General features: G+C 42.1%; 1 protein-coding gene across 1 annotated transcript in view; it reads right to left on the bottom strand.

Annotated features, from left to right (window-relative positions):
• The window catches only part of LOC127439051 (neurocan core protein-like), a 106076-nt gene that overhangs the window by 63110 nt on the left and 15696 nt on the right, over window positions 1–27270 (bottom strand). The window contains exons 3-7 of the mRNA XM_051695075.1: window positions 23205–23379; window positions 22142–22269; window positions 19859–20152; window positions 18671–19441; window positions 12122–13255 (exon numbers count right to left, since the gene is read on the bottom strand). Of these exons, the coding sequence (XP_051551035.1) occupies window positions 12122–13255; window positions 18671–19441; window positions 19859–20152; window positions 22142–22269; window positions 23205–23379 (2502 nt within the window). The remainder of the gene's footprint in view (window positions 1–12121; window positions 13256–18670; window positions 19442–19858; window positions 20153–22141; window positions 22270–23204; window positions 23380–27270) is intronic.

Here is a 27270-nt window from a genome sequence, read left to right as displayed (position 1 = left end):
CATACAGTTCTGAGTCAAATCTCAGTTAGAAAGGTTTGAAGGCACGGAGTTCTCCATAATAGTATCAAAATTCTTTAAATAATCCTGACATTGAACACTTCAGCGTTCTAATAATATCCCAGTCTTGACGTACCTGAACACTACAGAGAATAGATTAAAGGCTGTTGGTGTCACACACAACCTAAGATTTGCATATTTCTCCGAATCTCACATTAAACATCACTATTAATAGGTTTGACACTAAATCTAAGAGAACCCAAAAAGTCTGGGATGCGAGAGTTTGTCGCTTACTGAGAGCTTAGTGAGGGACTAGATCAGGACTCTCCACGAATATGAAATATGGAAGACGCAAGGAGAAGAGAGTTTCTGTTCTATTGTTAGTGTCTGGAGAGTCTCTGACACACAGTTAATGGGTAAAACTCCTCAATGCTGTAGGCTTCAGACTGCTGTAGGCATGTCAACAGGGCGCAAAATGCTGTAAGAGTGCAAAATGCTGTTTAGAATTTGCCCCTTACATGGTATTGTTTATTTATCAATGAGTGGTTTTCCCATGCTTCAAACACACACATCTGAATCTCAGCGTGTTCATTTGGCGGTCGTGTCTCCTAATGGATAATATGGATTTAAATAAAAGTTTGGAGAGTAAGAAGCTTTTTACACAACACAATTCACGTAGCGAGATTTTGAATTATTTTGGGTTTTGGCTGATGAGACCAGGAAAACCCATCTGCCCTGAATGTCAACAGAGATTTCAAGCCAAAGGGGGAAACACCAGCAACCTTATTAAACACTTTTAGACACATCCCACTGCCTCTGCAGAATACACACGGGTTTGTGCCACTTCATTTAACCTAAATGCTTTATCTTAACATTTACAGATTTACCGTTTCTCTAAAAAATGGAATGTTGCATTTGTTAAATTATTTTCCAATTACAAATGCATGGTGATGGTAACTTCGCTAAGTTTGCTCTTATAATTAGATCACGTCCCTGAGCCGTGCGATCAAACCGGTGTGTGTGTTATCTGCATTCGCGCTGCTGTTTACCAGGAGAGAGGGGCTGAAGCGGTTATAATAATGAAACAGCTGCTCAAAACAGACTTTTCAATGCAACATAATATCTTTATTTTAATGTTACCAACATTAAAATAATCACAGGAATAATGGAATTAAAGTTTAAAGACGTTGCCGTTTGAACTGGCTGTATTGATGCGGCGATTTTTTATTTTTTTTACATCAATCTAAGAATGTATTAGTGTATTAGTGTAGAAAGTTAGTCCATTTGAGCCTTCTCCCAGTTCATCCATCATTTATTTTCACCACATGCGGAGCAACGAGTGGAATGGCTAGTTTCTAAGAACCACCTTTGCTGTGACAAACTGTGTGAAGAATTAACACACTATCGTGTGTGGTATCATGATACTTTAAAAGATCAGTAAATAATCGATTAAATAGTATCAAAAGACAATGAATAAAAATATGATTTAGGGGCCGATTTAAAAATATCTAAAGATGGAGCAGACCTCACATGAAAGGGCAGGCTATTCCAAAGTTTTGGAGCAGCAACCTAAAAGGCCCGATCACCCTTTGACTTGCAGTGGTAACGGGGGACAGATAAAAGAAGTTGATAACCAGATTTGAGCATTCTTGGAGGAGAGTAAGTGTGGAGAAGGTCACTAATGTATTAGGTGCGAGACCAGAAAGGGCCTTGTACACATAAACGGCAATTTTAAAATCAATTCTGCACTTAACTGGAAGCCAGTGTAGAGAAGCTAATACAGGTGAAATACATATTTAACGGGTTCGTGGCATGCAACTCTTTTTTGAAGGATTTTATGAAATCTCTATGGAAAAAATGAATGGGAAAAATACTTTACAGTACAGACAGCTAAAAAAGTGGACAGGCATTGTGGCGCTCTATTGTTCCCAGCTCTTCTCTCTTGGCTTCATTTCCCTATTCCATCGCCTACTTGTTTCGGCTCAGAAGAACCTCTGACGTACCCTAGGATCTGAGAGCTGGATCACACCTAACGTGCTTGCATGTTGTTTTTGCACAAAATATATCAGAAGTGGAATCCAGCAGCCTTTGTTGTCTTTTTGCATGAAACCACGTGTGATGAGATGGCATTACGTCTGCGTGCAACAGATATTATAAAGCGCATTAAATTCCAGGACACATGATAGGGGAGAATAAAATGCCATGTAGCTAAAATAAACATCTCAGTGGGGTGTGGAGAGAGTTGGAGCTGCCTGCTCTATTCAGCTCAGGGAAGATACAGCCCTGAAGTCCCGTGTCTGTAGGGAACCTGAAGCTGCGCGTATAATCAGATAGAAGAGGACAATTCATCACTGTGTTCAGGGCTAAATCCAGAGCAGCGGTATAGGTTCAACGGTGCTAACAATGAGGCTGTTCAGGGTGCTGCATATCAGGAACATCAGATCTTCAGTTCAGTTTCCGACCTGGCATAGCTGTGAGCTGCATTATGAAAATGCGAAGCACTGGATGATAAATGGAATGAGATGGGTCTGACTGTATACAATACCTTATGACTGAAATAATCTTACAAAAGGCATTGATAGTAATGCAAAGACAGTATGCATAAACTAGACTTAAACATGTAAACTGTGTTCTGGGTGGTAGCTAGGGTGCTACTAGGCCATTGCTAGGGGATGTAGGTGGTTACTGGTTTCTTAATGCCCAAAGTCAAAACAGCCCACATTCAAGTCTCTTTATTCTGGTTCCTAGGTATGGCTCGGATCTGGTAAGCCAAAAATGACAAATGACAAAAGATAAAACACTTCCTTACTAAGAGCCATCTGACATTTTACAGTTGCTTTAGTGCACACATATAACAAACATCATGTTGTCTGATCTGGCTATAGAAGACCACCCAGTGGATAGTGTGGGTGGTGAGACAGTAAACAAACCATCTGAAGAAGGGGGTGATGTTTGCCTGAAGAGAGCCTGGCAGCTTGGTTAACTGCAAGTACATCTGTTAGCTTGTCGTCAAACAGTAGTAGCGCTCTGCGCTCACATGATCAAAGTGCAAATGCAGCACGCTTAGCTTCCATGGAGACTGGAAGGTACATTGAAAGCATTTGTGCTTGCTTTTTCACCTCCGTTGCGATCATTATCTCCCCTGAACTGTGCTTTCAGCGCTAGTATGAATAGCTCAGCAGTTATTAAAGGCAGATTCATGCCATTTGCAGCATATGAAGTGACTTGTTTGCACCACAGGATCATCGTAAAGCTACTGTGGCATCATGGGAAAATAATGTATTCAAAGAAGATGGTCAGACACTTTTTTGTACGAATTTGTGATTTTGTTCTTGGCTTTTTCTCCCAAAAAAATAAAATAAATAAAAACAAAGTACTAAAATATGTTCAATCAACACTGTAAGGCATGAAACCATGAAACCATGTGTAAACCATGAAACTCTCTATCCCTAAAGTAGTAGTGTTTTGTTCATGAACAAACTAGTGTTTTTAAATGAATCTTTAACATAAACAATTTTTTTCATGTTCACTTCCATTGTTTTAGTTGTGAACAATGTAGTAGCTATGTTTGGTATAGCTTACAACCATACTACTCTTACTATTTCTGCTTTATGTAAATATGGCAGAAATAGTACAAGTAGGATGGTAGTATGCTATTCCAAACATCGCTATTGTTTTTTAACAAATTAGTTGAATAAATAATTCAGTGACTCACTTATAACACGTAAAAGGCACTTATTTGTCACCACCAATGGCAAAAATTATGACTGAACGTATCAGTGAACGATTATGAACTAATATTTTTGGTAAACAAATGACGAATAAAAACAAAAACTTGAGAAACTGGGATAAATCAAAATCCTCACCAATACCCTAAAGCAGAACGTCCTGGTTACTTGTGTAACCTCCATTCTCTGATGGAGGGAACGAGACGTTGTGTCAATGTAGTGACACTAGGGGTCACTCTTGGGAGCCCGAGACACCTCTGGTCTTTGATAAAAGGCCAATGAAAATTGGCGAGTGGTATTTGCATGCCACTCCCCCGGACATACGGGTATAAAAGGAGCTGGTATGCAACCACTCATTCAGGTTTTATGCTGAGGAGCTGATATAAGGTCCGGCCATTTCAGCGGGTAGTTCAGTGTTGTGGCAGGAGGGACACAACGTCTCGTTCCCTCCATCAGGGAACGGAGGTTACACAAGTAACCAGGACGTTCCCTATCTGTCACTCACTCAACGTTGTGTCGATGTAGTGACACTAAGGGTCCCTATATGAAAAGCCACAATTGGCTGAACTGTGTTACGTGAACTAGTGGTGTGTGGTGGGCAGACTATTGTGTGCCTCACACCAGGTCGACACGTAACCTCCCCCAACATAGTTATGAGTGTCGAACGGCCCTTTTTGGGGACAAGTCAACTACCCAAGAGATAGAGACAGGCTTAACCCAGTCGTGGCCTCTTTTCCCCTTCTCTTTTTCCACTCCCTAAAAAAGAAGGGGGATTATCTGACTGGGCCACCAGGTCTAGTCGGGGGGTGTCCCTCCCAAGGGGAGGGCACAGCGGAGACCACACCTCGCCCAAAGAGAGGGGGGGATATTTAAGTGGAAGGATCCGTCACATGGTCTTTCCAACCATGTGGAGAGTCTTCAAGGTAGATCCTGCCCAATGGGGGAGGAGTTACTACAAACATGGAGACTGGGGCAGAAGGGCTCTGCCCAAGGAAGACCAACAGGGAAACGAATCAGCGGAAGATATATATCGCATGGGCTTAACCTAAAAGGGAACCGCCACATGTGGAGCACCTACCCCAGAACAGGACTCTTAGTTAGCACGTGTACTGGGCCGGCAGAGAATCTCTCCGAAAACTCGACTGCCACATGGCTCGGAGGAAGTCAACCAGGGAACAAACTTGTGAACACTACTGGGAATTAATGGCACATGTCTTCAGCTCAAAAGGAGGTGGAAGGCGCTATGTGCAAGCGATACACCCGGCCGGCTATCCCGGGCTTATCCACTTGTGATGCGTGCCACTACCTGGGACGAAACTGGTTCTATCCGGAGGTTGTAGAACCTTGCAAAGGTGTTGGGTGTTGCCTAGCCCACTGCTCTGCAAATGTCTGTTAGAGAGGCACCTCTGGCCAGGGCCCAGGAAGCCACTACACCCCTGGTAGAATGGGCTCGTAGCCCTACCGGGGGCAGCATGTCCTGGGTGAGATATGCCATAGTTATGGCGTCAATGAGCCAGTGGGTGATCCTCTGCTTGGAGACAGCGCTTCCTTTCCGCTGTGCACCAAAGCAGACAAAGAGCTGCTCAGAGATTCTAAAGCTCTGTGTGCGATCCAAATAGATGCGTAAAGCGTGCACCGGACACAGCAACGACAGGGCTGGGTCTGCCTCCTCCTGGGGCAGTGCTTGCAGGTTCACCACCTGGTCCCTAAAAGGGGTGGTGGGAACCTTGGGCACATAGCCCAGTCGGGGTCTCAGGATCACGTGAGAGTAACCCGGACCGAACTCCAGGCACATTTCGCTGACAGAGAACGCTTGCAAGTCACCTACCCTCTTGATGGAAGTGAGCGCAGTCAGGAGGGCAGTCTTCAAAGAGAGTGCCTTAAGCTCAGCTGACTGCAAAGGCTCAAAGGGGGCTCTCTGTAGACCCTGAAGAACTACAGAGAGGTCCAATGAGGGAACGAGGCGTGGTCTGGAGGGATTCAGCCTCCCGGTGCCTCTTAGGAACCTGATGATCAGGTCGTGCTTCCCTAAGGACTTACCGTCGACTGCGTCGTGGTGTGCTGCTATGGTGGCAACATACACCTTCAAGGTTGAAGGAGACAGCCTCCCTTACAACCTCTCCTGCAGGAAGGAAAGCACTGATCCGACTGCACATCTCTGGGGGTCTTCGCGTCGGGAAGAACACCACTTAGCAAACAGACGCCACTTAAAGGCATACAGGTGCCTCGTAGAGGGGGCCCTAGCCTGAGTGATCGTGTCTACCACTGGTCACCGCTTAGGTCTTCCGCGTCCTGTCCAGGGGCCAGACATGGAGATTCCAGAGGTCTGGTCGCGGGTGCCAGAGGGTGCCCCGTCCCTGAGAAAGAAGGTCCTTCCTCAGGGGAATTCGCCAGGGGGGAGCTGTCGCGAGGACCATGAGGTCCGAGAACTACGTCTGGGTGGGCCAGTAGGGTGCTACCAGGACGACCTGCTCCTCGTCCTCCCTGACCTTGCACAGGGTCAATGCAAGCAGGCTCACTGGGGGAAAAGCATATTTGCGTAGGCCAGGGGGCCAGCTGTGTGCCAGCGCATCTATGCCGAGGGGAGCCTCGGTGAGGGCGTACCAGAGCGGGCAGTGGGAGGATTCTTGGGAGGCGAACAGGTCCACCTGTGCCCGTCCGAATCGACTCCAAATCAGCTGGACCACCTGAGGGTGGAGCCTCCACTCTCCCCTGAGGGTAACCTGCCATGACAGCACGTGCGCTGTAGTGTTGAGGTTGCCCGGGATGTGAGTGGCTCGCAGCGACTTGAAGTGCTGCTGACTCCAGAGGAGGAGACGGCGGGCGAGTTGTGACATACAACGAGAACGCAGACCACCTTGGCAGTTGACATATGCTACCATTGCCGTGTTGTCTGTCCGAACTAACACGTGCTTGCCCTGGATCAACGGCTGGAACCTCCGCAGGGTGAGCAGAATTGCCAACAACTCGAGGCAGTTGATGTGCCAATGCAGTTGTGGACCCGTCCAGAGGCCGGCGGCTGCGTGCCCGTTGCAAACAGTGCCCCAGCCCATTTTGGAGGCATCTGTCATGACCACGACATGCCTGGAGACCAGTTCTAGAGGAACACCTGCCCGTAGAAATGAGAGGTCAGTCCAAGGGTTGAAAAGACGGTGACAGACCGGCGTGATGACCACGCGATGTGTCCCGTGGTGCCATGCCCATCTCGGGACTCGAGTCTGGAGCCAGTGCTGAAGCGGCCTCATATGCATCAACCCGAGTGGGGTGGCCACCACCGAGGATGCCATATGCCCCAGGAGACTCTGAAAAAGTTTCAGTGGAACCGCTGTTTTCTGTTTGAACAGGCCAGCACCGACTAGGCATGCTCGTTCGTAAGGCGCGCCGTCAAGGAGGCTGAGTCCAACTCCAAACCGAGAAAAGAGAGGCTCTGAACCGGGAGGAGCTTGCTCTTTTCCCTGTTGACCCGAAGCCCTAGTCAGCTGAGGTGTGAGAGCACCAGGTCCCTGTGTGCGCACAACATGTCTCGAGAGTGAGCTAGGATTAGCCAGTCGATGAAATAGTTGAGAATGCGAATGCCCACCTCCCTTAATGGGGCAAGGGCAGCCTCTGCGACCTTCGTGAAGACGTGAGGAGACAGGGACAGGCCGAAAGGGAGGACTTTGTACTGATACGCCTGACCCTCGAATGCAAACCATAGGAAGGGTCTGTGTCGAGGAAGGATCGAGACCTGGAAGTACGCATCCTTCAGGTCTACCGCCGCGAACCAATCTTGATGCCGGACGCTCGCCAGAATGCGTTTTTGCATCAGCATCTTGAATGGGAGTCTGTGTAAGGCCCGGTTCAGTACTCGCAGTTCCAAGATTGGCTGCAACCTACCGCCTTTTTGTGGTACGATGAATTAGGGGCTGTAAAACCCTTTCTTCTTCTCGGCTGGAGGGACAGTTTCTATCGCGCCCTTCCATAGGAGGGTAGCGATCTGTGTGTGCAAGGTAGCAGCGGTTTCGCTCTTGACCAGGGTGAAGTGAATACCGCTGAACCTGGGCGGATGCCTGGAGAACTGAATCGCGTAGCCGAGTCGGACGGTCCGGATCAGCCATCGCGACGGATTGGAAAGTGCGAGCCACGCGTCCAAGTTCCGCGCAAGGGGGACCAAGGGGACAACGTCGTCGGACGTACCGGAAGGTGGGGTCTCGCGGCAGGGCGGAGCTTGAGGTGCCACACCACGTCGTGGCCGTGCTGTGTCTAGGGACATCGAAGCACTTACCTGGCTCCTTGTGACCACCCCCGGAACAGCCTGGGACGGGGGAGGAAGAGGCTTGTCCTCGTAACCCGTGGAGACTGCCACATCGGGGGCGGCTGTGTGCCACAGCTGGGCGCTCAGGGGCGGAAAAAAGCTCTTTCAGAAAATATACTCTCTTGTTTTTCTGCCGAAGCGCCCAGGGGCGTTCTCTGCAGTGCACCAGTGCAGAAGAGGGAGAAGCCGCTGAAATGCTCTGTCAGATCCAGCAGAGGTGAATGAACAGTAGGATTCAGCTCAATGAGCATGACCGTTCAGCTCTGAAGAGAAAATCTGAATGAGTGGTTGCATACCAGCTCCTTTTATACCCGTATGTCTGGGGGAGTGGCATGCAAATCCCACTCGACAATTTTCATTGGCCTTTTATCAAAGACCAGAGGTGTCTCGGGCTCCCAAGAGTGACCCCTAGTGTCACTACATCGATACAACTTCGAGTGAGTGACAGATAGGGAACTGGAATTAAATTGGAGGGATTTGATAAAACTGGTATCAAATTGATAAGATACTACAAACCGATAGGAAAAATATACTTTTTAAAGAATAGAGCAACTGGATGAGAAAGAGATCTCTTGCTGATTTCTGATTGCAAAGCTTAGTAGTGCAGGGGTGCCTTATAAAGAGAAGAGAATGTATAAGCGGCAAAAATAAATGTGTTTTTGGTAGGGCTGTCGATTTAACATGTTAATTCAGTGCGATTAATTATATCGAAAATAATGTGTTAAAAAATTAACAAAATTAATAATGTCCCCGGACCGTAATGAGGAATATTTCTACCATCGGAGCAATTCAAGCTTGAAGTACCAGCTGTTTTCAGCAGGGGGCTGTAAGCGAAATGCTAGCTGTTCAAGCAACGCGCAGCTGTACAGAAAACAATCCATTAAACACTCAAGCTTGCTTAACTCTAACAGCAGCACAAGATCAGGACGGTTACTACGTTTAACTTGACACAGCGTTCCAAAAGCGTCTGTCTGACGCATGTGCACTGTACACTGACGCATCCCTAGAAAAGCCCTTATAAATCTACCTTGTACAGATTGACAAATTAAATTTCAAAAAGGATTAATGTAGACTGTATGCCAATGAAAGGCTTATGTTCAATAATATGGAAATAAAAATATGTTTCCTTCTAAAGCCACTCGTCTGCAATGCAATGCATTTTAATTTTCTGAATTGTATGTATTATATTTATAATTATTTACATATAACTATAAATAATTATTTAATCATTATATATTGAATTAATTTTATTTGAGGGCCTTTCTCAGCCCTCAAATGCAATTAATTGTGATGAATTAATTTGCAAATCATGTAATTAATTTGATTGTAAATTGTAATCGATTGATACCTCTAGTTTCTGACAAAGACCTGGAGGAACTAAGGAGGAGATTTCAGTAACCTCATCATCCTTGCCTGATGACACATAATTTAGGTTCTTGTATGCAACTTCAGAAGAAAAGATGAGAGTTAACACAGAAAACCATTTTTCACACTGAATTTACCACACTGATCATGTATTCATTGAGTTTTACCTTGCAGGCAGTGTGATCCATCTTAAGGAGCTGGAGTATAATAACTCACAAGTACTCTACTGTCTGTCCAAAATCCAGATTGGGTATTTATACTTCGGTTTTCCATGTTCTGGATCAGATCGTGCAGTGTGTGTGATGCAAATTTAGTCTGCACGGACAGTCCTCATCTGTGTGCATCTTGGGGGCATATGCCTGCTATACTAAAGTGTATCACAAAGCAGTTGTAGTGCGCATGCCTCGAACCTCCACATTTAAACTCCATGGTGTGCAAGACAATCCGACACGAGAAAAAAACAATTATACCCAAGCCTTAAGTCTTACAGTTTCAAAAGCTCTGGCACAGGACAACATCTGAACTGGCTGTAAATCTAGTATGTGACTGTGTGTATGTGTGTATGTGTAGACTGTACCCATCTGTCCCACTAAGAGCGATGGACATGTCTGTTTCCATGTGTAAACAGCTCCAAGCCATGTCAGCGAGAGTGATGGAACAGAACATTCGCGCAAGACACAGCACATCCTCGTCTTATCACAGTGCAACGCACTTCTCTAATTAAGGGCAAGCCAGCCTGGTGCTGGTGTTATGACTACCGTGACGGTGGCTATTTTTCAAAAAGCACTTCTCTGATGCCTAAAAAGCCTCGGGGGAGAGGCAGAGAACAGCAGCCTCTCCACCGGCAGATCATTGATTAAAAAGGCTTATGAACTTCCACCTGCACTGCAGGAAAAGGAGGACAAACATGACTCTCTTCTCTGTGTGTGCTCAAAAGCAACTGGGTTTTTTGGGAAAAAATCTTTTGGCAAAAATCTTCTCATCTGCTTGTTTCATGTTGAGTTGCAATGTCTCTTTGGGTCTGAGAGCAGTTGTTGAAGAGAAATGATAAGCTATGTATTTTCTGTTGCCACGCAATACAAAGTTCCTTTAAGGAATTTAATGTTTAACATTCAGAGCTTTCTAGCAATGGTACATTTAAGTTATATATACAAAATTATATATGTATATGTACTTAAAGGAAAGAAAATAATTTGAATTATTTGTTTGTGCTGACAACACTAAGCAAAACTGAAATTCCAACAATTAGGTAAACAAAACAACAATTTTATAACAATCTAACCCAGTTACTGATTATGCAACTCTGTTTGCTACTCTGTTGACCAGCTTTACTGGTAGCTTTACCAGCAAGATTTCTTTGGACAACAAGCTTCACCAGAAAAGCACCAAAATAGTAAAAACCATCCTAGACCTGCATGGAACTTCATACTGGTCTAACCGGGTCTGTTCAGCAAGGTAATAAGACCATAAAATTACACTCTGCCATTCTGAAAAACAATGTTGCAGATGTAGGAATCATCAAAATCACCTAAAGCCACAAAAAGTCTTATCTGGGGCAGCTGTAAGATCTGAGTTAATTGATTAATTATTTTTGACATCATTGTATATTTAAGGATACACCTTTCTTTACAATCATTCCATGCCAGAGGCCAACAGATCTGCTTTAAGGATCATTATTTTGTTTGCTGAAGTGCATATCTAGGGTCCTGCAAAAGATTTGACTCCCACCAGGAGATATCGATTCGAACAAGGGAAGGTTGAGCTTATGTATACGGAACCTTTTCAAACATGTGTATAGATTGGAGTGAGAATGGAGTCAATTACAGAACACATCTACTGGCTTCTGTCAACATTGATTTGTTTTAGACTGAGATCACTGCCTACCGAGTCTCTCTAATTGCACTGCCCCAACCCTCTAATTACTTTAAGGCTGCAGCAATTTAGGTCTTTGCAATCTTTGTTTACAAAAAAAGAAAGAAAGAAAGACAAAGAAAAAGTGAATGAACAAAAGTTCAAGAGAAAATATTAATGAACATGCAAAAGAATGAATGAAATAACAAAAACGAAAGAAAGTGAATGAACGAACAAACAAAAGAAAGCAAGCAAGAAAGAAATAGCAAAAAATTACAATAAAAAAATCAAGTGCGAACAAACAAACAAACGAAACAAAGAGTGAACAAATTAACAAATGAAAGAAAAGGCAAGAAAAATTTCAACAAATATGTATGAAATAGCAAACAAAGAAACAAATGAAAGAAAGCAAGCAAGAAAGAAATAGCGAAAAAAATAAATAAGCAAACAAACAAAAGAAAGCAAGAGCAAAAGAAAGAGCGAACAAACAAACGAAACAGAGCGAACAAACGATACAAAAGGCAAGAAAAAAGAGAGTGAACAAAGAAAGCAAGCAAGAAAGAGCAAACAAATGAACAAACGTAAGAAAGCAAGCAAAAAGAGTGAATGACGAACAAACCTAAGAAAGCGCAAACAAACAAAACAAATGAAAGAAAGCAAAATATAAAGCAAGAAAGAGCATACAAACAAACAAACAAAGTAAGCAAACAAGAAAGAAAGAAAGAAAGAAACACACACCCAGGTAATGCTTCATTCTGAGAGCTTAAAGATCTATTCACACCAAGAATGAATATTCACAGTTGTCATGCCTCATAATAAATCTTGAAAATTCAAAATTCGACAAGAAAATTTGGATACAAAAGAATGCAACAGTAGACAGATTTACCTGAGTTTTTGTAGGGGCTGTTTTCCCAGCCAGCGACAGTTTTGTTTGCAATATCTTTTCCTGGGCTTCCTGTGGTCTGGGACGATGGATCCTCCATTGAAATGTGTTCGGAAAAATGTGTCCAGCCACGAGCCAACACAAATGACTCCGACACTTCTGACCTGGGCTCAGCCTGATGCGAGGTGTCCTTAAGATCTGGACTTGTTGGCTGAACTGTATTGTGTGTAATCTGAGGTCTATATTTGGTCATTATTGTGGTAAGAACAGGTTCCGTTGGCGTATCCACTTCCTCTTGAACCACCGGTAGCCATGTGCTGGAAATGGATGGATCTGGAGTACACAAAATATCTTCAGTAGTGGTGGCATCTCTGGATTGAAAAGGGATGTTTTCAATGGTAGACGTTATTGCCAGTTTGTCCTGAAAGGTATCGGTAGCTCCTGCGACAGGGCTCGGTGTGGTAGCCAAGCTGGAAGTGTGTATTTCAGGTGCACTGGTCAAATTTGTGCTTTGCTTCCTTTTGATGAAAGGCACCGTTACTTTGTTTGACGGACCGTTTTTGCGTTTTTCAATGTGTCGATGGACATACACAATCTCTCCCCTGGCCTCCTCAGCTGTGCTAGCTGGTTCCACATGCTTAGGTTCAGAAGAACTGGATCCACCAAAAGATTGAGTCGTCTGGAGACTCATAGGCTGCCATTTGACAGTCTCCAGAGGTACACTGTGGTCATTGGAATGGTCAGTTTCTTTAATTTGGCCGCCAAAGGTGAATGGTGAATCTTTTAGGCCACTTCCCTCTGTTTCCTTTTCATCCTCTGAAGACAGATGTGTTGTAGTTCCTTTGGGAAGTGAGAAACTGTCCTCATTTAAGTCTTTTCCTTCTCCTGAGAAGTTTTCAGGGTTGTTCCTGGAGATGGGGATGGTCATAATCTCCAAGCTTCCCCTTTTGGCTTCCATTGGACCACTGGTTTGAGTTATGAAGTGCCCATTATTGCCTGGGGGGCCAAACTTTGAGCCTTTCAAGGATTTTGGTGCCCAGAGTTGGCTGCTCTTCATTGATGCTGAAACGAAGTTGCTCTTAGACACCAAGGGACTCGAGGAAACAGTGGGATCTACTGCACCTGATCCAATCACTCCTGCAGGGGTGACAACATACTGTGATTAACATAGTGAGGGGAAGAGATCATTTCATTTAAATGTATGTTTAATTAGCGGGCAAAATACAGTATGCTAACTCCCACCCCAGAACTATGGTAATTAACTTTAATGTGCGTAGCTCAATATAGAACTGTCATTATTTATCTGTCAATGCCCTGGAGATATCCAGCAATTAATCTGTCTCAACACACCTATTTAATCACGCTGTGTTTGAGCAAGAAAATTTAAGTACAAGCGTAGCTAAAGTGACCTCTATTTTCTTCCCTGGGGCTCATATTTGACTCCTGCATCAAAAAGGGGCAGAAATTTACATTTGTTTTGAAAGCAATCCGGGTCCTTAGGCTCTTTCCTTTCAGTTTGCTCCGGCAGTCCCACACAGATGAATCCTTTATTCTTGGCTATACACATTGCCAAGGATACATCGTAAATCACGCACCTATTCTGTGCAGTTAATTCCCAATGCTTTTTAACTGTAAATCTAGAAGAAGAATAAATCCGAATCATCATACGCATAGAGCTTCAACACATAATCTCTCTTGATTTACGGCATTAAGTTTCTTTGTATCCATGCCCTTATTCAGAGTGTTAAAGTGAAATAAAGTAAAAATGCTGAAAGCACTCAACTCATCATTATTAGTATGTATGCTGTGACTCAGCATAAGAGCATTCTGCAGTACGCACTGTAGTGCTAAACTAATCCAAGATAGCAAGTGAGCATGGTCAACAGCTTAACAAATATTTCCCTTGGGCAATGTTGTAGTATTTCATGAAAGCTGGAAGAATTTTCTTGAGACTTCAGATATTAGTCTTTGCTGAGACCTACCCTGTGAATCATAAGTTTAAGTATTTACTTAATTTAAGAAATTTGTGAAACACGTGTGCATGGATTATTCAGATATCTTCTCAGGTAACATGATTTGCCTCAAAGGCAACAAGGAGCATTTAGCATTTGAACCATGAGAATAGATATTCACAGACCATATGCTCTGTACACACCATGAAATATTTAAACAATAATTAATTATTCAGGATTCTGCTGTTGCAGTGTCACAAGAACGTGGAGCAATTTACATAACCAAGTAATTGAGCAATTAATAATATGAAGAACTAATCACACTTTGCAATCACAGGACTGTAGAGGTACTAAAAATGTTCATTTGATGTATAAAACCAATAAATTAAATTGAATATACAAATAAAATAGGACTGGATATGCTTAAAATACACAAATTGCCTATATAAAGTGGCCCCAAATGATATTCAGACACTTAAAAGTGTGGACCCATTAAAAATGTCTAAATATCATTGCATAAGATAAATACTCAGATAAAAAAAAATGTCAAACCAAGTGGCATCAAATTAATTATTCAAGAGCTTTTCTCAGAACTAAATTTTCTGAGCCATTTTTGCAATTTCTGTGAAACAGTATGAAGTCATTTCCTCTTAAGTTCCCACAGGTGTCCTAGCAGAGTAACCATAGGTGTAGTTCAGTACATTAACTATGGGCATGTTCTAGTAAGTTTGACATCCAGAAAGTTTCCACATGCTTTTTGTCTTAAAAAGGCAAAGAAGGTGCTTGAAAACAGAACATGCTGTTTTGGATGGGGCATCTACCTTTTTCCCTTTGAATGATTTCTTCGCAGTTCAAATCAAGTGCAGTGTTTTTTTTTTTTTCCGTTTTTCTTTTCTTTCCGTACTCAAAGCCACAGACAGCGAGTTTATAAAAGACAGCTCAGTCACAGACTGATTTTTCTGAATTCTCCACAGCCTCCATGTAATGAAACTCAAAACAAGGGGAACGACAGAGTGATGTCCAGTGAAGGGTGAAATAGCCACTGAATCCAAACTCAGTTAAATGACTTCTGCTGGAAGGAAAACATAAATGGAAACAGCAGTTACAAAGCACTACATTCAGTCCTGAGTGTCTTTACACATGCTTTCCTTCTCTCTCTTTGGACCTGACGATAATCGCACATCGCATTCAGAGAGAAGCCCTCTAATTGGCAGAGATTTGGAGTTTGCGGCAGTGCCCATGTGCTTCGGCCAAGGCACATTAATTAGATTCGGATGTAAATAATGCATGCTGACTAAAGCTGGATTTTCACCCTACATTAAACATTAATGCTCCCTGTTGAATTTGGTTCATGGAGAGGATATTTGTACCGATGATGCCTTGAGAACGGACTGGTGCCAGAATCCACTCTGCTAAAACCCACACCAGTTAGACATACTTCAATCCCAGCCTAAGGCTTGCAAAGCTCTACATTTTCAGAGGCTGGAGCCCATTTTGTGTTCTGCTACCAGAAATGCCACTTTAATTGCCATGGATATGACAGGCACTGATATTCACTAAAAGCCCTTAAGCGGAGGATACAGGAATAAATCTTAGCACTGTAACCTCTACAGCATCCCATTCTCGTATTCCAGAGATTGAGTTACGTCTGGGTTGTAACCTCCCCTCTCAGTGGATGTGCCTAAAAATAATGGACAGTTTTCAGTGCATGGCCGTGTCTAAGGGGGAGCTGGGTGGCATTAAGACCCCTGCACACTTTCTACGAAATAGAAGAACAAACATGTGTGACGTCATTTAGAACAAAATATGGCCAAAAAGAAGGTATTTTTGCGTTTGTTTCGGTAGTTAGTAACAGCTCACCAGGGTGAACTTTCAGGAAAATTCCTTACTGGCTGCTAAACACTTTTCTGCCATTGGTCCACGTCATCTATAGGTGTGACCTGGCGTTCCACCTTCTTTGAGGCTGACAGCTAATTCCCGTTCAGTCAGTTAAGATCAATCAACATGAACACACCAGCGTGCAGAGTTATTAGCGAGCTGGTGCAAATTTACCTACATCTGTATGATCGTTCGCATAGAGACATTTTCCAAGAAAATTAGCCTAAAAAAGGAATTAGTTTTAAATTAGTCTAAAAAAGGAATCAAATCTACTCAAATACTCTTAAGTGCCCATTCACTCATCTGCCATCTGGAGCTGAAATGCCATTCACACACCTGCCCAAAGCTAGGTATGTCTTTCATCATTCTTTTGTCTTTATTCTGTCCATTATCAATTTTATACACCCATCTTTGCAGTTGTATCAGTGTCATCATAATTTACAATGATAGATTGTAATTGCTGCATATTATGGCAGCGTATAGCATGTTAGCGCATTAGCGCTATCAATTCAGAATGTAAACAAGACAAATTATGCATTTTCTACTGCATATATATTATTTTAAATCAAGGACCTGGGATGGCAAAATTATCAAGGGGGAATCCCTCCTGATTCAACAAAGAGACAACAAGCTGCCCACCCTCAAGATCAAAATGCCTCCTACCCCCCTCCCAAAAGATAGCATCTTCTTACTGTGCCTTTTGCAGTACCATATTGTTTTCTTTCTCAGAAACAATGAAACATTCAAATGCAAGCTGTGCCACAGATACAGAGAAGCAGTTTTGAAACCCAAGGGCAATTTTTTAGGCACCCAATAGACTGTAGTCAGAGTAGATGGCATAATTAAGTTGACATGTAAGAAAAGTGAGCATTGAGGGTTAGAAGTAGGGATGTTAAAAGCATCAGAACTTTTTACAAATCAAAACTAAAAAACATGTAACAAGCCAGCCGCAATGAAAATATTTGAGTGTGCCTATTCTGAAAACTACGGTAATATTCAGGAAGAGCAGAAAGACGTCACTTTCTGTTTGTTTTTTGCATTTTCTGCCTTTAACACATGCTTTTTTGTTAGAAGCATTTAATCAGTAGAGTCTGAAGAACGACATCACAAATTATTTAGAAAGTTTTCATTAATAGGGATGTGCGGAATGACTAATTTCACTGACGTTTAAACGAAAACTTTGGAGTCAACTAGTCGACTTGTCTAAAAAGTAAGAAACATTCAGAAAACATAAAAAAAAAAAAAACTTTATGCAACCCATTTAAAATACTTCATATATTCCAAACCCGACACTAAATTCTGCTGAATAGGGGCATTTATCTGCGACGTGATAGCCTTGCATTATGATCATTGTACATTAAATATGGAACATGACATGCATTCACTGAATCAACGTTAGCGAATACAGGCATATTTACTGAGAACAATTGTATGAACAGTACAGGACCAATAGAGCAACCCTAACAGCCTGTTTTAAACGGAATTCACCAAGTAAAAGTTACTTAACATATTAAAACAATCAGGACATTGTTGAAAATAATTAACAAGTAAGCCAAATCTACAAGAGAGAAAAAATGCACTGAAGTTGTGAGTACTTCACAACATGCATTAGCCATTGATCTAATATGAAAGCTGTTCAGTAAAAAACGTTAACCAATAAGTTACGATGTAAAAAAGAAAAAATAGCAATAGGATAGAAAAAATAGGTCTGTGAGAAATATACAGTAAACCTAATGTATTTTAAACATGATGTGCACACAGAATAAAAGATAGTTTAATCCGTTAAGCAGTCAGCACATCTATAAAAATAGCCTTCTTAATCAGCAGGGTAAAAAAATGGTATATATAGCTTAAAACTGTAATTTTCTAGGCTACTTACTCAAAAGCATACATTTTTGATGGGCAAAATTAACACATCAACATAGTCTTGTGAAAGATGGGACCTGATTCACCTGAGGCTATTATCCTGCACCTGAAAAAGCCAGCTCGGCGAGAAAATAACTTACAAGCCGCACAGATTTCAAGATGACTTAAATCCGCTTCCCGCACCACCACAGAAGTGATTTCATAACTAATTTGCTGAGTTTGCTTATCTAGCGAGAGGACATTTTCCTCAGTTCGCCACGAGAAGCATGCGCAGCCTGAGGTGAAATTAAACGTATCTGCTCAAGATATCCTCTTTTTTAAATAGTATTTGTTTTATTAATTATATTTAAAATATGTAACATTAACATGACAGTAATTTAAGTGCAGCCTTTGTAAAAATATAAAGCCAAATGTAAATGTGTAAAAATGTTGAATAGTTTAATGGGGGAAAATATTAACCTACTAGAAATTCCAGTGTCATCTAGCAGTATCGGTACTGTTTAGTAACTAGTCTCGCACATCCCTATTCATTAATGAGACAAATATTTTCTTTTTATCGCTAAAAAATGCAAGTTCTTGCATGTTCAAGTCAATGTGAACAAACTTTTTAACTGAAAAATGACTTAAATTTCAGGTTGTTTCACACCAAAACATTTGAATGCCTTCAGCTGACTTTGAATATGATGCAAGAGCTGCAATGACTACTTTTATGATACTTTTTGGGTGCTTTTTTAAGCTTTAAAGTGAGGCACTATCAAGTGCCATTGCACTGAAAAGACGGACTATGATATTCATTATCATTTTTCCTTTTGTGTTCTGCAACACATAGAACAGGCTGAAAAAGTACCGGTCTTACCTCTGGATGGACCAATTAAGCTGTCGGTCTGAGAATTTTTATGTTCTATTTGGGATTTGCTTGGACTCTGTAGCTCCTGCTGTGCAGCCACAAAGACCACCTCTTTCTCCTGCTCCAAAAGGCCTTCCTCTGGATTTGATGAGGAGGGGATGTATGAAAGTTCCTTAGTAATAGGCTCCAAGATGGCGTTATCAGCACCTCCTTTGCTTGCTTTCCTTCTGCTTGGCTTTGTCCTGGCAGGCATAGCCATTTCTGAGGTTCCTCTGTAGAGGCTGGACTCTGTGGCTGGAATCTCAGTCTCTGCAGTGCCGGTCCAATACCTCAAGGGCTTTAGGATTGAGTTCACAAAGTTGGAAATCACGCTGTTGCTGGTCTGAGCTTGTGTGGAGGAGGATGGCGTGGTCAAGGAAGGATCAGGAGATGCCTTGGGATCCTCTGTATCATCTCTCTCATCGGTTTCCTCTCTTGCCGAGCCCCCTTGAACATTCTCTTTTTTCTCCAAAGCTTCTTTGGTGCCATCATCCTCCCAGTTTACAGACCTCTCTCCAGGCCTAAGTTGGATTACAACATGTTCCTCTGAGATTTCTGAGGATTCGTTGTTTATGATGGATTTGAAATCTTCCTTTTCAAGATCTACCAGACCGGTCCAGGTAGAAGGTTCAGGGAATGCTCCATTTCTTTGGAGCTGGACCTCTTCATTGCTTGAAGAGTTTAAATCAGAGGTTTCCAAAGCCTGGTGGAGTATCACTGCCTGCTCATCAGCATTCCCTTCTGAAAGTACACAGTTACATTCTTCTGTAAATGACTTCAGATAACAACACTGAAAATTATACAATGTCAACTACCCACATACAAAAGCAGAAGTACTTGATATAAAACAACTTTCAATAATTTAACCTAATCCTTATGTCATACATATTTAAGATACCAGGGTGAGTCTCTTGATGTTATGGAGTTATTCAGAATATAAATATTTCTGAAATATGCTGCCATAATAATGTATGCAAAATGTGAGGGAATTCTTTATGAAACTTCTCAAAGTGAGTGTGAGAATAGAAAGAGCACTTTTCCAGCTCATCAATGGGGTCAAAATCCTGAGGGTCCAAAAAAAACAAAAGATCTTCACTTTATCTGGGAGAAAAAAGGCCTTTTTGTGAATCTATAAGAGCAAACCTTCGTTAAACAAACCTCGGTAACAGTAGGTGTCAAAGAAATTGGTAGTGTCAGGGAAGCCGGTGCGGTCGGGGTTGTGGTAAACGGTCCGCACTCCTGGTTCATCGCCTCCGCAGTTACGCCGGGGAAGGTTGATAGGGTAACGCACACTGCCGTCAGCCAGCCAACCGGGATCACAGCGGTCTAGGCCACCCTGCCAGGCTAGGTAAAGCTGACCGACTGTGGCCAGCTGAGCGCCTAGAGTGTGGCAGTGAGTGGAGGCCGATGCTAGGCTCAGCTTCTCTGGCAAACTTGAGTAGAATACCTCACCTATAGATAGAAGAAAGGGAGAGAGCATACTAGTGAAGGGGGAAATGTGGAAAGCGTGAGGTAGTGGGAAAGTTTGAGATCCAATCATTTTAAGGAGAACATATGCCAAATTTAAGAAAAGAGTACATAGGGTGAATTCAAACATAACTGTAAATTGGGCCACTTTTTAGCCTGGTTTACACCTGGTATTAAGATGCGATCCAATCACATGTTGCAATTATTGCATTTAATGATGTTTAAAATTCTCTTTCATTATAGTGAAGTACTTGTATTAAATGAGCTTCAGATGTGCATGTTTCTCGTCTGTGTTACTCCATGTTGATATCAGTTAAACTGAAGACATTCCATGAAGTTCTTGTGCAAGCAATTTTACACACTTTTTATATTTTCTGATTGGATGGCTATTTCCTTTTAAAAGCTGCGTGCAACGGGCAAAGTTAAAACTCTTGTTTTAGCTTATCAGTTGATTGAGAGGTGAGTAGGCGGTGCTTTGCTGTTCCTCAAATGCATTTAAATGGATAAGCGTTTTCACTACAAGCCCAATGTGGTCACATGTATTTTCGACCACCTCTGAATGTGATTAAAGTGGACAAATCTTAAAACATTTTGGAACCCGTTTACGACTGTCTTTAGCATCGTCCTTTTTCAACTGTTTGCCCAAAATCACATCTGAATAGCAGGAGTGTGATGAGGAGGAGGGCGTGGCTGGGCCGTGATGGTGCACGGCTGGTGCTGAATCAGCTGATCAGTGAGATAAAGGGGAGCCAGAGGTGCCAGTTCGAGAGAGAGACGTTTATCTTTTATGTTCGTTTATGTTTGAAGTTGTTTTAAGTTTGGGTTAGGGTTTTTATCATTAAACCTTTATGTTGACTGTTCAGCCTGTTCCCGCCACCTCCTTGCCCACCCTTTTTTTATTATTTGTTGTTTTATTTTATTTTTTATTTTTTTCTCCCCTTTTCTCCCCAATTTGGAATGCCCAATTCCCAATGCGCTCTAAGTCCTCGTGGTGGTGTAGTGACTCGCCTCAATCCGGGTGGCAGAGGTTGAATCTCAGTTGCCTCTGCATCTGAGACGTCAATCTGTGCATCTTATCACGTGGCTTGTTGAGCGCATTACCGCGGAGACGTAGCACGTGTGGAGGCCCACACTATTCTCCGCAGCATCCGTGCACAACTCACCACGCGCCCCACCGAGAGTGAGAACCACACATTATAGTGACCACGAGGAGCATGTGACTCTACCCTTCCTAGCAACCAGACCAATTTGGTTGCTTAGGAGACCTGGCTGGAGTCATTTAGCATGCCCTGGATTTGAACTTGCGACTCCAGGGGTGGTTGTCAGCATCAATACTCGCTGAGCTACCCAGACCCTCCTTCCTTGCCCACCCTTAAACTGTTACAAGAATTAAATGGGGCGTTTGTCATTCAGATAAATGGACAAAAAGTGTTCCTCTGTACCCCAAGTTCTTAATCTGGTAAGGGGTAGAAATAGTTTGAGAAACCCTGCTCTAGGTTAATAAACTCAAGTAGAGTATGATAGATATAAATTATCTGTGCTAATAATCCATAATTCTACAAAAAATGCTGCTGATTATGACACTCTTGATGAAAACTATAGAAAAAAGGAACAAAGTCAGTCCAGCACAGGCCTTTGCATAATATATCAAGCATTAAACTTGAAACATGAAAAACTTTTAACAAAGTTGGTTTGGTATCATAATTCACAGGGGGAGGCAGGACTGCCATTTCTCCATAAAATCACCCTTAAAACAAAATGACAGCCCTTATAAACAGGATCATGTCACTGTACCCACTCTGGCATAAACCTTAGGGCTGAGCTGATGCTGACCTACTTAGATGTTCTGAGAGTTGGGACATGAGCAAGAACATGCATCTACTGCGTCTGGGTCATTGCTCATGAGGACATTAAAGACACTGCTTTTGGAAGCATCATGCATGACTAAGCTGTAACTGAAGGCATCTATGGTACCTTGCAAGTTGTTGGCAAAGCAGTACACGTCGAACATTTCATCGTGGTCTCTGCTACCGTAGTTTCTCACGCCAGGTGAGTCCTCCCTGTCACCAAAACAGCCAGGACGCGGAGACTGGATGGGATACCTGGGTAGGAGTGAGGGCCAAAGCAAATAAAACACTCAGAGCAATAAAGAGAGACTAACTGCGCAATTATTCTAAAGAACATTGATTCAAACTGTGCTGGAGTGCGGGCTAAAGTCTTTAAAGATTATGCATGGCATTCCTGGGTTTCAGAGGATAGTAGCAGATGGGGGTTTTCTTGCATATCCAAGACTCGAGCCCAAATATTAAAGTCGGTTACATAAAACCATTAAAAAAGCCCACATATTTTCCATCCTAGTCCAGAGATCTCTGATGGCTCCATATACTTGCACTAATTGCACGTTTGCGTCTTCACTGATGTGCAGCCAAGCTTCTCTGGAGATGGCCCAATTAGAGCTCTCCCAGGCGGAGAGGAAAAAGGCCGCTACCGCTTTTATTCAGTGAGGGCCAAGCTTCTCAGCTCAATTACTAGCTGACAATAAGTGGTAGATATGCATGCTGAAATCAATAATCGCCTGACATGCAGGCACAGTGAAGTGATTGGAGGTGGCAAACCTTCGACAGTAGTGGGTTGCTGGATGGGTGCAGCTGGTAAGGGGAGGGGTGAATCTTATTCAGCCAATAAACAAGGCAGTGATTAGATATCTGATTAATTGGATTGGCTGATTATCATCCATGCGTATTTCAGAAGAGTTCAAGACATTACGTTATTCTGTTTCATGAAGCTGATTAGAATCCAAGGGGGACTAATTATTGGCAAGGCGGCTGAAATTCTTGTATTAAATGTACTGATCTACAAAGTAATTGTTTTATAAGTCAAAGTAAAAAGAAGATTAAGAGATTATACTCTAGGGAACAGATTTACATAAATATAGATGTAATGCCTCATGTTCAAAGACTTCTGTAATGCTAAATATATGTATGCGTCTGAGTCAGAAAGAATTCGCTGAGTAAATGGACTACTCTCTAGATCTAACCTCACAGTCTGGTCCGAGAGCCAGCCGGCATCACAGTTGTCATAGCCGTCATCAAACGTGGCCTGCAGCTGGGCAGGTGTGGCAATCATGGCGGAGTTCTCCAGACAGACTCTCTTGGCGTCGGCGAAGGTGAGTGCATAGCGGCCGTGAGGTGCACGGTAGTGGAAGACAACTCCTGTGTGGAGAGGAAACTGAGATTAAAGAACACGGCTGGAACTGTGCATACTGTTTTAGTGACATACACAAAAATATTTCCTGCATGAACACTGAGCACCAATTATAGGTGTTTAACTTGATTAATGAAACCAGGTAGATCGTGCATTGCTAGTTCTGATTCTATACAGCTGACAGAGAATACGGGACACACAACATGATTGCTGATTTTACATTTGATTATTGTTTTCAATTTCTGAGGGTGAATTCCCAAACCCTAGTACTAACCCTAACTTTTGTGCATTGTATTTCAGCGCAAAAACCTGTCTTATTCACTAACCACTCGCAATGTAGTTTAAGCAGGCGTAATCAGCTCTGAAATAGTAATTTATCAAATAATGATCTTATGATGGAGAAGAGTGTTATAACCTGGCATATATCTAGATTTACGGTGTAGTCAAGTGCACTTTCAGCATGTTAAAGAGATGATTCAGGTTTCTGGATCACAGTGGTGTCAGATTGTGGTGGTCTGCTGCATCCTTTTTTTTTTTTTGTGGCCGGATTTGTGTTGTTGCTTGATCTGCATAATTATTTTCACTAAATCAGCCTGTTTATTTGAATACTTGATACAGCTGTTTGATACCTGAAAAGTTTCAAACATTTTTTACTCAATTTGTAACTTTGCTGTATTGCAATTTGTTATTTTTGCTCGTATTTTATTACAGTTGACTTGTCTTGAATAACTGTCTGAGAATTTTATATAATGTTGACTTAATGGAATATTCCAGGTTCAATAGAAATTAAGCTCAATCGACAGCATTTGCTGCAAAATATTGATTACCACAAAAATGTATTTTGACTCGCCCCTCCTTTTCTTTAAAAAAGCAAAAATCAGGGGGCCTGGGTAGCTCAGCGTGTATTGACACTGACTACCACCCCTGGAGTCGCGAGTTCGAATCCAGTGCCTGCTGAGTGACTCCAGCCAGGTCTCCTAAGCAACCAAATTGGCCCGGTTGCTAGGGAGGGTAGAGTTACATGGGGTAACCTCCTCGTAGTCGCTATAATGTGTGGTTCTTGCTCTCGGTGGGGTGCATGGTGAGTTGTGCGAGGATGCCACGGAGAATAGTGTGAAGCTACCACACGCACTATATCTCCGCGGTAACGTGCTAAACAAGCCACATGATATGATGCGTGGCTTGACGGTCTCAGACGCAGAGGCAACTGAGATTCATCCTCCACCACCCTGATTGAGGCAACTCACTACGCCACCACGAGGACTTAGAGCGCAATGGGAATTGGGCATTCCAAATTGGGGAGAAATAAAAAAATAAAAAAAAATGCAAAAATAAAAAATCGAGGTTACAGTGAGGCACTTACAATGGAAGTGAATGGTGGTGAATTTTTGAATGTTAAAATACTCACTTTCTCAAAAATATAGCTACATGACGTAAACAATATGCATGTAAATATAATCTTAAAAAGATTTTAGTGTGATAAAATCACTTATTATCCTTTTCTGTGTGAAGTTATAGCCAATTTTACAACTTCGTTGCCATGACGATGTATTGTCACCAAACCCTAAAACCCATAAAAAGACTGTAAAAAAAACTTTACAGCTTAAACAATACATTATTTGATTTTGTATTATTTCTTATTACATTTCTTGTTACAACCCCAATTCTGAAAAAGTTGGGACAGTATGAAAAAATGCTAATAAAAGCAAAAAGGAGTGATTTGTCAATTATATTCACCCTTTGCTATATTGAAAGCACTACAACATCATATTATGTTTTACCTTGTGAATTTCTTTGTTTGTTTGTTTTTTTTTTTTTTGTACAGTATCTTTCAAATCAGATGATTGCAACAAGCTGCAAAAAAGTTGGGACAGTCAAGTGTTTACCACTGTGAAACATCCCCATTTCTTCTAATAACACTTATTAAGCATTTAGGCACTGAAGACACAAGTTTGTTAAGTTTAAAAAGTGGATTTTTTTTCCCCATTCATCCATTATGCAGGTCTTCAGCTGCACAATTGTACGGGGTCTTCATTGACGTATTGTGTGCTTCATAATGCACCACACATTCTCAATTGAAGATGTCAGGACTACAGGCAGGCTAATCTAGCACCCGCACTCTCTGCTTAATTGGCCAGTATGTGGTTTGAAGTTGTCCTGCTGAAAATGCCGGGACGTCCCTGGAAAATCAATGGTGCCCTCACAGATGTGCGAGTTAACCATGCCATGGGCACTGACGCACCCTTGGCCCACACAGACACTGGCTTTTGGACCTGACGCTGATAAAAGCTTGGATGGTCCTTTTCCTCTTTGGCCTGGAGAACACGACGGCTATGTTTTTCAAAAACTTTTTCAAATGTGGACTCATTGGACCAAAAAACATGGTTCAACTATTCCACTTTCCTTCTAAGATGAGACCGAGCCAGGAGAAGTCAGCAGCGCTTCTGGACAGTGTTGATGTAAGGTTTCTGCTTTGCAGAGTAAAGTCTTAACTTGCATCTGTGGATGCAGCAGCGAATGGTGTTGACTAACAAAGGTTTACAAAAGTTATCCTAAGCCCATGTTCATGATATCTATTACAGATTAATGATGTTTTTTAAGACAGTGATGTCTGAGGGATCGGTGATCGCACGCATTCAGAGGTGGTTTTCGTCTTGCCCTTTATGCACCGAGATTTGACCAGATTCCTTGAATCTTTTAACTATATTGAGCACTGTAGAGAGTGAAATGCCCAAAATCCAATTTGCTGAAGCATCTGTTGGCATATTGACAAGTCTCAAATGATCCTTACTCTTGAAGGACTAGGCTGTTTTTGGAGGCTCCTTATATACTATGATATGATTGCCTCACCAGTTAACATCTCCTGTTTCACACTGCCTTGTTATTTTAACTCATCAGATTGTTATTAGTCTTAAATTGCGCCTGTCTCAACTTTTTTGGAGCATGTTGCAGTCATCTGATTTTAAATGACTGTACCTTAAAAAAACAAAAAAACAAACAATGAAATTCACAAGGTAAAACATCATATAATGTGTGTTTATAGTGTTTTCAATTTAGCAAATTGTTTTTTTAAGAATTAAAGTTAGTGCTTTTTATAAAATTATAAGCTTCACATTTCTGGCATTAAACCCTCCAAAAATTGGCCCCACTCACTTCCATTGTAAATGCCTCACTGTAACCTCGATTTTTGCTTTTTTTAAAGAAAAGGAGAGATGAGTCAAAATAAATTTTTTGTGGTAATCAACATTATGCCACAAATGCTGTCGATTAAGCTCAACTTGTATTGAACCCGGAATATTCCTTTAATTTAGAAATTAGTTGTATTAGTTTTTGCTCTGGTACTGAATCTCAAATTTTCACTGGTATTGGTACCAACTACTGATAATTTGGTATTGCGATGTTATTGACGCACTACTCTTTGAAACGCTGCTTTGTTCAGCGCTATACAAACAAATTGAACTGAATCCCTTAAAGGTGCTGTAAGTGATTTTTTCATGGAAAGGTATGCAAAAAATTTTCCTACTCCCTGAAAGATATTAATGAAATAAGTGTCGTAAGATATCTCACCTGTCTCTGTGACAGCACTGGACTCTGTAAACAGCAAATAAAAATGTGTTCACAGGCCACGGACAATGGCGCTTTCGACCTGTCAATCATTTTGTGAGTTCTCATAGTATTGTAGTTGCAGCGAATTATTGAGACTTACTGCCATTTTTAAGCCATGTTGTTCATAACAGTTGTCTGTTGAGGGCGCTATTATGCTGCTGTTGTTTTAAACAACCGTTTCTGCACAATGTCGGTCTCAGTAAAACTCATTTGTTATCTTTGGAGTGGGGGGTTTTGGAAAGACGGGGTGTGGCTTATTCAACGGCTCAGTCTCGTGGCAGTAGAATGGCTGA

The sequence above is a fragment of the Myxocyprinus asiaticus genome, chromosome 50 (assembly GCF_019703515.2).
Source record: "Myxocyprinus asiaticus isolate MX2 ecotype Aquarium Trade chromosome 50, UBuf_Myxa_2, whole genome shotgun sequence".
Taxonomy (NCBI): Eukaryota; Metazoa; Chordata; class Actinopteri; order Cypriniformes; family Catostomidae; genus Myxocyprinus; species Myxocyprinus asiaticus.
Note: the sequence above shows the minus strand (reverse complement) of the source record. Positions and strands in the feature narration are given on the sequence as shown.